Source organism: Myotis davidii, unplaced genomic scaffold, assembly GCF_000327345.1.
Source record: "Myotis davidii unplaced genomic scaffold, ASM32734v1 scaffold679, whole genome shotgun sequence".
In the NCBI taxonomy this organism is placed as follows: domain Eukaryota; kingdom Metazoa; phylum Chordata; class Mammalia; order Chiroptera; family Vespertilionidae; genus Myotis; species Myotis davidii.
This window is the reverse complement of record NW_006290023.1, coordinates 882,904-896,888: the sequence shown is the minus strand read 5'-3', so window position 1 is coordinate 896,888 and position 13,985 is coordinate 882,904. Positions and strand designations below refer to the sequence as shown.

General features: G+C 37.1%; 1 protein-coding gene across 4 annotated transcripts in view; it reads left to right on the top strand.

The window, feature by feature from the left end:
- The window catches only part of RB1 (retinoblastoma 1), a 191,125-nt gene that overhangs the window by 72,551 nt on the left and 104,589 nt on the right, over positions 1 to 13,985 (top strand). For all 4 annotated transcript variants that reach the window (XM_006762735.2, XM_015563260.1, XM_015563259.1 and 1 more), the window contains 2 exons: positions 4,366 to 4,443; positions 7,711 to 7,798. In XM_006762735.2, the coding sequence (XP_006762798.1) occupies positions 4,366 to 4,443; positions 7,711 to 7,798 (166 nt within the window). The remainder of the gene's footprint in view (positions 1 to 4,365; positions 4,444 to 7,710; positions 7,799 to 13,985) is intronic.

The window sequence follows — 13,985 nt, the reverse complement described above, 5'->3', positions numbered from 1 at the left end:
GGAACGTTGGAGTCCTCCGTCACTGAAGCAAGCAAGCCTCATGTTAGTTTCAAGCTACCTGGCTGCCGGCCGCCATCTTGGCTGACAGTTAATTTGTATATCTCGCTGATTAGCCAATGAAAAGGGTAGCGGTCATACGCCAATTACCATGTTTCTCTTTTATTAGTGTAGATTGTATCCTGCAACTTTACTGGTTTTTGATGGAGTCTTTAGGATTTTCTATATATAATTTCATTTAATCTGAAAATAGTGACAGTTTTTCTTTTTCATCTTTAATTTGGATGCCTTTTACTAGTATTTCTTTTTATTGCCTAATTGCTCTGGCTATGACTTTCAATATTATCCTATCAAATAAAGAGGGGATATGCTAATTGACCCTCATGCCATCGCAAAGATGGCAGCACCCACAGCCAATAAGGAGGGATATGCTAATTGACTGCCCCACCGCCAATAAGGAGGGGATATGCTAATTAACTACCCCACCCTCAAAGATTGTGGCGCCCACAGCCACAAGGTGGCGGCGCCCAGTTCCCTCAGCCTCGTTGGGTCAGCAGGCATGGCAAGGCCTGCCTCCAGAGTCCCCCAGTCCCCTCAGCCCCCCAGCCACCCAGGGCCAGCCCAAGGCACAGGCAAGCCTTGGATGGCGGCTGCCCAGCCACCCAGGGCTGGCCAAAGGTGCAGGCAGCTAGGGCTGGCCGGGGCTTGCACTGCTGGCAGTGGCAGCAGCAGAGGTGTGATGGGGCATTGCCTTCCCCTGATCACTGGGTTGCCTCCCACCCCTGAGGGCTCCCGGACTGTGAGAGGGGGCAGGCCAGGCTGAGGGACCCCCCCTCTAGTGCATGAATTTTCATGCACTGGGCCTCTAGTGTTCAATAAAAGTGCGAGAGTGGTCATCTTGTCTGATTTTGATCTTAGGTAAAACTTGGAGCTTTTCACCATTGAGAATGATGTTGGCTGTGGTCTTGTGATATACGACCTTTATTACGTTGAGGTACATTCCCTCTGTGCCTGCTCCATTGAGAGTTATTATCATAAATGGATGTTGAATTTTGTCAAATGCTTTTTCTGCATCTGTCAAAATGATCATACGATTTTTGTTTTTCATTTTGTTAATGTAGTGTATCACATCGACTGATTTGTAGATATTGAAGCATCCTTGCATCCCTGGATAAATCCCACTTGCTCATGGTATATGATTCTTTTAATGTGTTGTTGAATTTCATTTGCTAATATTTTGTTGAAGATTTTTACTTATGTGTTCATCAGGGATATTGGCCTATAATTTTTTGTGTGTGGCATTTTTGTCTGGTTTTACTATTTGGCTAATAATGCAGCCCTCATAAAATGGATTGTGAAGAGTTCTTCCTTTATTGGAAAAGGAAGAGGAGGACTGATATTAATATTTCTTTGAATATTTGATGGAATTTACCAGTGAAGTTCTCTGGTCCTAGACTTTCCTTTGTTGGAACATTTTTAATTACTGATTTAGTCTCCTTAATAGTAACCAATCTATTCATGTTTTCTATTTCTTCAGGATTCAGTCTTGGAAGGTTGTATGTTTCTAGGAATTTATCCATTTCTTCTAAGTTATCCAATTTTTGTGTGTAATTGTTTATAGTTGTCTTCTGATATATTTGTACTTTTGTGGTATCAGTTGCATCATGTCCTCTTTCATTTCTGAGATGAGGAATGGTGAGAGTAATCATAAATCTTTTTGAATGACTATAAGTTTGAATAATACTAGTAAGTATTTTATGTATTTATGTGTTCGCTCTCTCTTTTCTTTGTTTCTGTTGAGTCTAGCTAAAGTTTTGTTAATTTTGTGTATCTTTTTAAAGAACCAGCTCTTGCCCTGGCTCAGTTGGTTGGAGCATCATCCTGTACACCAAAAGGGGGCGGACTCAATTTCTGGTCAGGGCACATACCTAGGTTGCAGATTTGGTCCTCCGTGGGGGAGCTTACGGACTTGAGGGGCAACTGTTTCTCTCCTTCCTCTTTCTCAAAAGAAGTCAATAAAAACATATCCTTGGGTGAGGATTAAACAACCAGCTCTTAATTTTATTAATATTATCCACTAGAGGCCTAGTGCATGTATTCATGCACATTGAAAGGAAATAATTAGAAGGTGGCCGGCAGGGTGGGACTGGGTAAGACGGGCCATACACCCCCTGGAGTCACCCTCCCATGGTCCCTCCTTGGCTGCATCTGGGGGGGCGCTGGGACTCGAAGGGTGTCCCTCGGCCTGGCATGCGGGGATCAGATCGAAACCAGCAGTCCAGCATCCCCTGAGGGGTCCCAGAGTGCAAGAGGGCACTGCAAAGTTGTCACTCGGCAGCTCCTGTGTTGAGCATCTGCCCCCTGGTGGTCATTGTGCATCATAGCTACCTGCTGGCTGGTCAGCCAGTTGGCCGATCGCTTAAGCTTTTATATATATATGTTGTCTTTTAATCACTATTTTATTTATTTCTGCTCTGATCTTTGTTATTTTGTTCCTTTTACTATCTTTAGGCTTTGTTTGTTCTTTTTTTCCTAGTTCCTTGAGGTATGAAATTAGGTTGTTTGAGACTTTTCTTTTTACCTGAAATAGGCATTTTTGCTATGAAATTTCATCTTTGAACTGTTTTTGTTGCATTACATAATCTTTGGTATTTTACATTTTCATTTTTCTCAGGTATTTTTATATCTTTTAATTTTTATTTGACCCATTGGTTGTTCAGTTTCATGTTGTTTAATTTCCACATATTTGTGAATTTTTTAGTTTTATTAATTAATTAATTTTTAGTTTCATACCAGTGTGTTTAGAAGAGATGCTTGGTATGATTTTAACCTCTTAAATTTATTACGACTTATTTTGTGGCCTCACATGTGATCTATCTTAGAAAATGTTCAAATGTGCACTTGAGAAGAATGTATATGCTATTGCTTTAATGTTGTTCAAATATTTTTTTAACTCCATTTGATCAAATATGTCATATAAGGCCAGTGTTGCCTTATTGAGATTCTGTCTGGATGATTTATCTATTGATGTAATATTAGTGGGGTAATGGTAGGGAACTTTTTCTATTATTGTGTGCTGTGTATTTCACCTTTCAGGTCTGTTAACATTTGCTTTATATGTTTAGGTGCTCCTGTGTTGGTTACATAATATTTACAAATATTATAAGTGTTATATCCTCTTGTTAGATTGACTCCTTTATCATTATGTAACACCAGTTTTTTTGGTCTCTGAGATAGAAATTTAATGTGAATTGTCTTGTATATCCTCTTTTTAATTCTCATTTAGATAAGTATAATTTTTAAAATGAGCATCAAAAAGAAAATTGTTGAAATACAGTTGTCCCTTGAACAATTCAAGGCTGGGAGTGCCAACCATCTGTGTAATCAAAATTGGTGTATATTTTAAGTTGGCCCTCTGCATATGTGGATTCCAGACCATGGATTGAAAACAGCATTGATGGGTAAACATCGCAGGTTTGAACTGCGTGTGTCCATAGCGTAAGGGAACAACCCACTTTATTCAAGGGCCAATTCGTTTACTATAGTAGTTAGTGATCTCTGTCTTTATTTAGCCTTTCATCTGCTGTTACTTTTTTGGTTCATTTGTTTAAAGGTTAATACCAAAGTGTATTCTCTTAAATTGTCATCTAGAATCCTGAACTAAGAATGGTTGAGAGTAATTACAAAAAATTTCCAGTGACCATAAGTATGATTAATATGGCTTTAGCATAAAATATTTTAATATGTAACTGAAAAATATATAATTTTGTAATTAAAAATAGGTATTTCTAATTTTATTTAAATAATGTAAAAGTTTTGGAAGACATAATGATTGAAAAGCTTGAGTTTGATATTTTTTGACATGGAACAACTTGATTTATAATGCCATAGAGAAAATATCTTTCTCTTTCAAAAAAATCCTTAATGATTGTACCTATTTGTCATAAACCTAGTAGGAAGAAACCCAATTTAAACACAATAGTGAAAGCCCTGGCCGGGTGGCTCAGTTGATTGGAGTGTTGTCAGGTACATCCAAAGGAGGTTGCAGGGCATGTACCGGAGGCAACTGATTCATGTTTCTCTCTCACATAGGTGTTTTTTTTCTCTCTCTCTCTCTCCCTTCCTCTCTCTGTAAAGTCAATTAAAAAATATCCTTGGTTGAAGAATTTTTAAAAAAACATAATTTTATTTATTTATGCAGCTGTTGGATTATCTACTTCCTATCACTTCTATTATAGACTTGTCATTTTGTATGATGTTACGAGGCAACACAACATATTATACTGTTTTGTTTTTTGGTGTTTTTTTTTTACTCAAAGTACAAAGTGTAAATTTTCAATCTGAATGACTTTGCTTTTTATTATTTAGTTTTGAAATGCAGAGAACACCACGAAAAAGTAATAATGATGAAGAGTTGAATGTGATTCTTCCCCAGACTCCAGTTAGGTATGAATTTTCTTACTCTTCATTTTCATTATAATTGTTTATCAAATGCTTCATGGAGCTTTGGGTTCATTTCTTAATTCCATTAAATATTTATATATAGATGCCACAAATATAGTATATTGAGTGCTTTTTGCATTCGGTATTTTGCTAATTGCTGAGGCTATGACTATTAGACCTAGTTCTGTCTATCATTAAGGAATATAGCCTGGAAGGGGAATGTGCTCATCTCAGTAAATAAAAAAGTAAAAATATGTTTCACCATTTGGTTTGCATACAACCTAGAAGGATTAGAACTATTTTTTGTGACCTTAGCCTCACTTACTTCCCATGTATAATCTGTTTCAAGTCTTATTGAATTTACCTCTAAAATATTTCTTGAATCCATCTACTATTCTCCATTTCTACTCTCACTACCCTGTCCAAAATATCTTTTTTCTTTGATTTTTTAAGGTATCCTAATATCTTATCTCATCACCATTCCTTTCTGTCTACCACCAGATCTGTTTTCTAGAACCGCCAGAATAATATTCTAGAAATATAATTCTGATCATGTTCACTCTGCCATCAAATCTTCTGATTGTTTCCTATTGCAATGGAAATACAATGCAAATGTTTAAATAATGCCTACAAGATCTTATATGATCTAGCTGTGTTGCCTGTCTAACCTCATCTTGTTTTCCTGTTCATTATGTATTAGCCAGTTTCCTGAACTCTCCATCCAGCCTCTTCTTTTGTGCTTAAGGACTTTTACGCTTGCTTTTCCCTCTTAACTCTTTTCTTTCCATGAATTACCGTTACTGTTCCTTTAGGTTCAACACAAATAGTACTTTTTAAAAAAGATTTATTTCTCTCTGAAGTATTTTCTTTTATTCCTTCTCAGAGCATCCTTTTGAATTCCTTCATAGTGTGCATCACAGTTTGTAATTAGAAAACCATTTGTGTGCTTGCTTGTTTTTGCTAATATTCATGAAAGACTTTAAGTTGTATAGTATACCACATGGACGATGACTTTTTTGTCCAGCATGTGATAATTAGGGCCAAGGCTAATACTTGGCATGTAGTAAGTAATCAGTCATGTTTTTAAATGACCATTTAGAGATATAAAATACATTTTTGTATAAGTATAGTAATAGACATACGACAAGTTAATGAAATAGCACAGAATGAACTTTATGAAGTGATATTTGAACTGAATTTTGAATATGTAAGGATTTATGTCACAGGATACTGGCATTTTAGTGGGTGGGAACAGCATGTGCAAAGGGATGGAAGGAAGAAACAACAAGATGTTTCCGGGGAACTATTAGCAGCTCTGTATTGATTGACTGTAAAATGAGAAAATGAGATGGCAAGAGAGGAGGGTGGGAATCAGATTATGAAGGACCTTATTTTCCATACTCACAAGTTTTGACATTAGCTTGTGCACAATATACATAGCCTGTTGGTGTAAATGGGTGTTAAGCAGAGGTAAGGATAAAATCAGACTTGGTTTTTGAAAGTTTACATGGTGTTAGTTTGTGAGGTGGTGGAGGCAAGCATGGTGAGAAATACTGAGACCTGTTAATCTGTCACAATGGTTCTTAATCAGGGGTCAAATTATAATAACCTGGGGAGTTTTTTCAAAGTACATGTGCCTAGAGCAGTGATGGCGAACCTTTTGAGCTTGGCATGTCAGCATTTTGAAAAACCCTAACTTAATTCTGGTATCGTGTCACATATAGAAATTTTTTGATATTTGCAACCATAGTAAAACAAAGACTTGTATTTTTGATATTTATTTTATATATTTAAATGCCATTTAACAAAGAAAAATAAACCAAAAAAATGAGTTCGCGTGTCACCTCTGACATGCGTGTCATAGGTTTGCCATCACTGACCTAGAGCCTACTACCCTAGACATAGTGAGTCAAAATCTCTGTTGTATTGCAGTAATTTAGTTGAAAGATGTTGAAACAAGAGATAGGCAGTGGAAATGAAGGAGCAAGAACAGGTTTGCAAATATTTGATGAATTCATATTTAGAATATTATTCTTGCGGCTTTTATGGGATATGAAGATGTGTAGTAAGTAGTAGGACATAAGGATCTTACATATTAGGGAATAATCAGGGAGAGTTAAAGCCTTAAAGTAGATGAGATTGCCTGACATGAAGGTGTATAATGGCAAGAATGTATGGCTAAGGGCTGAACCAGAAAGAATGCTGTCATTGAAGGAGTAAATAGAAGGTAGATTAAATGAGAAGTGTGATTGGGAGCTCAGAGAGTGAAGGCAGAAAAGCCAAAGGCGGGGGTGGGGGGCCAGCTGTGATGAGCACACTGCCTGGAAGCGCTCTGCCTCTGTGTTGGTCAGGTTGTGTCTGTAGCATCCAGTGGTCTTTCCTGTCACTGTTTCATCACAAGTTAGAGAACGTCTATTTTATTTTTAGGGGAAGTTTCAGAAAAGAGCAGGTGTTTAAGAAAGTCAAGTATACCTCAAGGAAGTCAAATATAAGATAAAATGAGAAAGATTTTTGGTTTAGAAGTTTGTGACTTAAGTCACTGTGCTTTAAGTAGATTTTTGGATGTACAAGTCATAGAAGCAATGTATTTGAAAGGTGAGGAAGTATAGGTATCAGTTTATAGATGCTTGACTGAGAACACTGAACACATTTTACTGAATAATATTTAACAATCCTTTCAACCATAAACATTCTACAGTTCTTTGCATCATTAAATAGTGTCTACAGTAGCAACATACTGCTACTCCAAAATTGGAACATTAATATTTACTATACCATCAATCATACAATTATAGAATTAAAGAGAATTCCTAAGATATTGACCTAATTTTATGCTTTAACAATGATGACTTCTAAAATTATGTATGCTTTCCTTTTGAAAAATTCCTTGCTGTCTTTATTTGAAAAAGTTTAATATTTAATTATATTAATGTTTTATTAAAATATTACTATTTTGATGCTAGCTTATATGTTTTCTCCTTAATATAATATTAGTTTGACCACTTAATGTTATATTGATTTATAGTTCTATTAGTAAATAAGCTCATCATTTTTTAGAAACATTATGAACACATTTTATCTTTAAGCTTTAAGTAAAATATAATTCCTTGTAAATAATAGTACACTAAGGGTTTTATAAAGTTTTATTGCAGAGAACTTTTAAAAAATAAATGGGAGACAGTGAGTTTGAAGATATATTTAATTTGTGTGTTAGATACATTTCATTTTTTTCCCTTTATTGCTTAACACTTCTGTTGTTTTTTTGTCTAGGACTGTTATGAATACTATCCAACAATTAATGATGATCTTAAATTCAGCAAGTGATCAACCATCAGAAAATCTGATTTCCTATTTTAATGTAAGCCATATATGAACATTATTTATTGTAATATCTTAGCAAAGAAATTAGAAGTTAAAATTCTGAGTATTTTAAAAATACGTATCTCCCAATCAAAAAGAATATAGTTGTCTATTACCTTATTTTTTAAAAGCTTCAATATTAAATATTATTAGTAGATGTTACTAGTAGACAGCATTTTTCTTAGATTTCCTCTTATTTATTATTTACCTTACTCATCATTTTTTCTTATAATTTATTTTTTTAACTTTATTTTTATTGTTGACATTATTATAGATGTCCCATATTTTACCTCCTTTGCCCATCTCCACCCAGTCCCAACTCCCTTCCCTTCAGCCATCACCACACTTGTCTGTGTCTATGGGTTAAGTAAATACTATAGGCCTGGTGCACGAAGTTTGTACATGGGTAGGGTCCCTAGGCCTGGCTGGCAATCAGGGCTTATTGGGGCCTTCCGGCTGCCAGCCAGGGCCTCCCTTCTGCTGCTGACCCGGCCTTCCTTCGTTCTGCACTGCCCCCGATGGTCAGTGCATGTCATAGAAAGCGATTGGTCTCCCGGTTGAACTCCCGTGGGGACAATTTGCATATGAGGCGGCATTTATATTTATACACACACACACACACACACACACACACACACATACATATACACTAGGAGTCCAGCGCATGATATCTCGTGGCGCCGCCCACCCACCAGCAGCCCTGCCATGACACCCGAACCTGTTCACGGAGAGCTCCAGCATGCCCAGCCCAGCTCCCAAACCCTCTGGCCTTCTCTGGCTGTTTCAGGCCCCGACCTCAGTCCCTCCAGGCGCCTCCCTGCTTTCGCCCCGTCTCCGGAGCAACGCCCCAGCTAATATGCTAATGACCTGGTCATTACCCATTATGGCATCATTCTCATTAGCATATTAGCTCTTTATTAGTATAGACAGATGTTCTTTGGCTAATCCCTTCATCTACTTTTATCCAGTCTCCCTCCTCCCTTCCCTCTGACAACTGTCAGTCTGTTCCCCGTATCCATATCCATGCTGTTTGTTTTGTTCATTAGTTTATTTTGTTCATTAGATTTCCACATATAAGTGAGATCATATAGAATTTGTCTTTCTCTAACTGGCTCATTTCACTTAGCATAATCTCCAGTTCCATCCATGCTGTCACAAAGGGCAAGATTTGCCCTGGCTGGGTAGCTGTTAGAGCATTGTCCCTATGTGCCAAGGTTGCAGGTTTGATCTCCTGTCAGGGCACATACAAGAAGCAACCAATGAGTGCATAAATAAGTGGAAAAACAAATCTCTCTCTCTCTTCCATCCTCTCTCTCAAAACGAATAAAAAGTAAATTTAAAAGTTAACATTTTCTTCAGGGCTTATTGGGGCCTTCCGGCTGCCAGCCAGGGCCTCCCTTCTGCTGCTGACCCGGCCTTCCTTCGTTCTGCACTGCCCCCGATGGTCAGTGCATGTCATAGAAAGCGATTGCGTGGCTATTGTAAATAACACTGTTGTGAACATAGGGGTGCATATATTCTTTCAAATTGGTGTTTCAGGATTCTTAGGATATATATTCAGAAGTGGGATCGCTGGGTTGAAAGGCAGTTTCATTTTTAATTTTTTGAGGAAACTCTGTTCTGTTTCCCACAGTGGCTGCACAAGTCTACAGTCCCACCAACATTGAACTAGGACAGTGATGGCAAACCTTTTGAGCTCGGCGTGTCAGCATTTTGAAAAACCCTAACTTAACTCTGGTGCTGTGTCACATATAGAAATTTTTTGATATTTGCAACCATAGTAAAACAAAGACATATTTTTGGTATTTATTTTATATATTTAAATGCCATTTAACAAAGAAAAATAAACCAAAAAAATGAGTTCGCGTGTCACCTCTGACATGCGTGTCATAGGTTCGCCATCACTGAACTAGGGTTCCCCTTTCTCCAAATCCATGCCAGCACTTGCTATTTGTTGATTTATTGATGGTAGCCATTCTGGCAGGTGTGAAGTGATATCTCATTGTGGTTTTAATTTGTATCTCTCTGATGATTAGTGACTTTGAGCAGTTTTTCATATGTCTATTAGTCATCTGTATGTTCTCTTTGGAGAAGTGTTTATTGAGGTTCTTTGCCCATTTTCAGTAAAAAAATGGGCAAAGAACCTGATTTGGATTAATTGTCTTCCTGGTGCTTAGTTGTATAAGTTCTTTATATATTTTGGAAATTAACCCCTGGTCAAATGTAACATTGGTGAATATGTTCTCCTGTACAGTGGGGTTCCCTTTTCACTTTATTGGTGGCTTCCTTTGCTGTACAGATGCTTTTTAGTTTGATGTAATCCCACTTGTTTAATTTTTTTCTGTGTTTGTTTCCATTGTCCAAGGAGATATATCAGCAAAAATATTGCTATGCGAGATGTCTGAGATTTTACTGCCTATGTTTTCTTTTAGGATTTTTATGGTTTTGCAACTTACATTTATATCTTTTACCCATTTTGAATTTATTCTTGTGTATGCTGTAAGTTGGTAGTCTACTTTAATTTTTTTCACGTCTTTGTCCAATTTTCCCAACACCATTTATTCAAGAGGCTGGTTGTCTTTACTCCATTATATGCTTTTGCCTTCTTTGTCAAATATTAATTGACCATAAATGCATTTATTTCGGGCTCTCTGTTTTGTTCCATCGATCTATATGCCCGTTCTTATGCCAGTACCAGGCTGTTTTAATTACAGTGGTCTTATAGTTTGCTATCAGGTATTGTGATATCTCCAACTTTGTTCTTTCTCAAGATTGCTGAGGTTATTCAGGGTCTTTTGTGGTTCCATAAAAATTTTTGGAATATTTGTTCTAGACCTGTAAAAAATGCCATTGGTATTTTCATAGGAATTGCATTAATCTGTAGATTGCTTTGGGTAGTATGGACATTTTAGTGATGTCAGTTATTCCTTTTTATGAGAACAGCCGATCCATGAACACAGTATACAAGTATTCTTCCATTTGTTTGTGTCTTACTCAGTTTCCTTCTTCAATGTCCTATAGTTTTCAGAGTACAAATCTTTTATCTCCTTGCTTAAAGTTATTCCTACCAGTAAGTACCTAGTTTTTGATGAAATAGTAAGTAGGATTGCTTTCTTAGTTTCTCTTTCTGATAGTTCATACTTGGTGTATAAAAATGCCACTGATTTCTATATTTAATTTTGTATCCTGCTACTTTGCTAAATTCATTTATTAGATCTAGTAGTGTTTTTGTGGAGTCTTGTTCAGACATCATTTCCAAGATCATTTTCTTTCTGGTTCAGACATAGCTTTTTGTTTAGTTCCTTTAGTAGTGAAAGTTAGTTTAGGATGAACTTAGAGCAGGGGTGGGCAAACTTTTTGACTCGAGGGCCACAATGGGTTCTTAAACTGGACCAGAGGGCCGGAACAAAAGCATGGATGGAGTGTTTGTGTGAACTAATATAAATTCAAAGTAAACATCATTACATAAAAGGGTACAGTCTTTTTTTTTTTAGTTTTATTCATTTCAAATGGGCTGGATCCGGCCCGTGGGCCGTAGTTTGCTCACGGCTGACTTAGAGGGCTTTTTGAGTTTTATGTAGACTACTAGTACAAATTGCCTATCTCAGAATGGACATACCTTGAAGAACAGTAAGCTTTTCTTTGATTTTGCTTCTTTATTACATCAAGTTTATTCATTTTAAAAATTAATGCCACATTTCCTTTTATGTATAAGTAAAACTTTAGAAACTTATACACATTTTAATGGATATTTTGGCAACAATAATTTTCTGACAGGAAATGTTTCTTTGTTTCCATGTTTCTAAGACTTGTGTGCTGTTTTGTTTCATAAAGATAAAGTCATTTATTTTATGGAATGGGAAATTTTTGAATGACTGTTTACATTTCAAAGAAAATTATAATTAGTCTTAATTTTGAAACATTTTCTTTTCTAGAAAATATATTTTTATTGATTTTATAGAGGAAGGGAGAGGGGGAGAGAGAGAGAGAAACATCAATGATGAGAGATAATCATTAATTGGTTGTCTCCCGCACGCCCCCTACTGGGGATCAAGCCCACAACCTGGGCATGTACCCTGACTGGGACTCAAACATTGACCTCCTGGTTCATAGGTTGATGCTCAGCCACTGAGCCACACCAGCTGGTTTGTTTATTTTCTAATGTATAATATTTTAAATGTGTTTGATTGATAGAGATTATAAAATGAAGTTCATCTTTGGTTATAGCTGAAGAAAATCAGGTTTGTGATAATATTTTAGTGTATCATAATATGCATTTTAATAATTATCTTGTGAGGTATTTTAATCATTAAAATTGATATAACCCGCCCTGGCCAATTTGGCTCGGTGGATAGAGCATCAGCCTGCAGACTGAGGGGTCCTGGGTTCGATTCCAGTCAAGGGCACATGCCAGGGTTGTGGGCTCGATCCCCAGTCGGGGGAGGGGGGGGGCGCCTGCAGGAGAAAGCCGATCCATGATTCTCTTTCATCCTTGATGTTTCTATATCTCTGTCCCTCTCCCTCTCTGGAATCAATAAAAATATATTTTGAAAAAAAATTGATATAACCCTACCTTATATAATACATATATTAGAACTTTGTAACCATTTCTCTATCTTGTGTTTCTAAATACGTAGCTAAATTATGTAGGTAATTCTTAACTCTTTTTTTTTTAAGAGAGGAAGGAAGGTGGAGGAGAGAGAGTCGGGGGAGAGAAAGATCAATTTGTTGTTTTACATATTTATGCATTCATTGATTGATTCTTGTATGTGCCCTGACTGGGGATCGAACCCAAAACTTTTGATTATCAGGATGACACGATGCTATAACAAGCTGAGCTACCTGGCCAGGGCAAAAACAATTTTATTTTTTTCATTTAAAAAAATCTTTATTGTTGAAAGTATTACATATGTCCTCTTTTTCCCCCCATTGACCCCTTTTAGCCCATCCCCGCCCGCACGCTAGGCTTCACCGCAACTATTGTCCATGGGCTATGCATATATTTATACAAGTTCTTTGGTTGATCTTTTCCCACCCCTCACCCACTCTCACCTTCCCTTTGAGATTCTACAGATCCACGCTTCTATGTCTCTGGCTCTGTTTTGTTCATCAGTTTACTTTGTTCATTAGATTGCACATATGAGTGAAATATGTGATACTTATCTTTCTCTAACTTATTTCACTTAACATAATACTCTCCAGTCCCTCCATGCTGTCTCAAAGGATAAGAGAGTCTTCATTTTTTACTGCTGCATAGTATTCCATGGTGTAAATGTACCATAGCTTTTCTTTTATTTTTAAGTATATTTTTATTGATTTTAGACAGGAAGGGAGAGGGGGAGAGAGAGAGAAACATCAATGATGAGAGAATTATAGATCAGCTGCCTCCTGTATGCCCCACACTGGGGATCAAGCCCTGCAACCTGGCATGTGCCCCAACTGGGAATTGAATCATGACCTCCTGGTTTATGGGGGGATGCTCAACCACTGAGCCATGCCAGTTCCATTTTTAATTTTGGGGGGAATCTTCATACTGTTTTCTATAGTGGCTGCACCAGTCTGCATTCCCACCAGCAGTGTACTAGGGTTCCCTTTTCTCCACATCCTCTCCAGCACTTCTCATTTGTTGATTTGTTGATGGTAGCCATTCCGACACATGTGAGATGATACCTCATTGTCATTTTAATTTGCATCTCTCTGATGACCAGTGCCTTTGGGCATGTTTTTATATGTCCCTTGGCCATCTGTATGTCCACTTTGGAGAAGTGTCTATATAGCTCCTCTGCACATTTTTTAATTTGATTATCTTCCTTTTGCTAAGTTGTATGAGTTCCTTATATATTTTGGGTAATAACCCTTCATCAGATGTATCATTGCCAAATATGTTCTCCCATACAGAAGGCTCTCTTTTCATTTTGTTGATGGTTACTTTAGCTGTGCAGAAGTTTCACGTTGCCCCATTTGTTTATTTTCTCCTTAGTTTCCCTTCCCCTGGGAGATGTATCTATAAATATATTGCTATGAGAGATGTCTGAGATTTTGCTGCCTATGCTTCCCTCTAGGATTTTTATGGTTTCACAACTTATATTTAAGTCTTCTATCCATTTTGAATTTATTCTTGTGTCTGGTGTAAGTTGGTGGTCTAGTTTCATTTTTTTTGCATGTACCTGACCAATGTTCTCAAC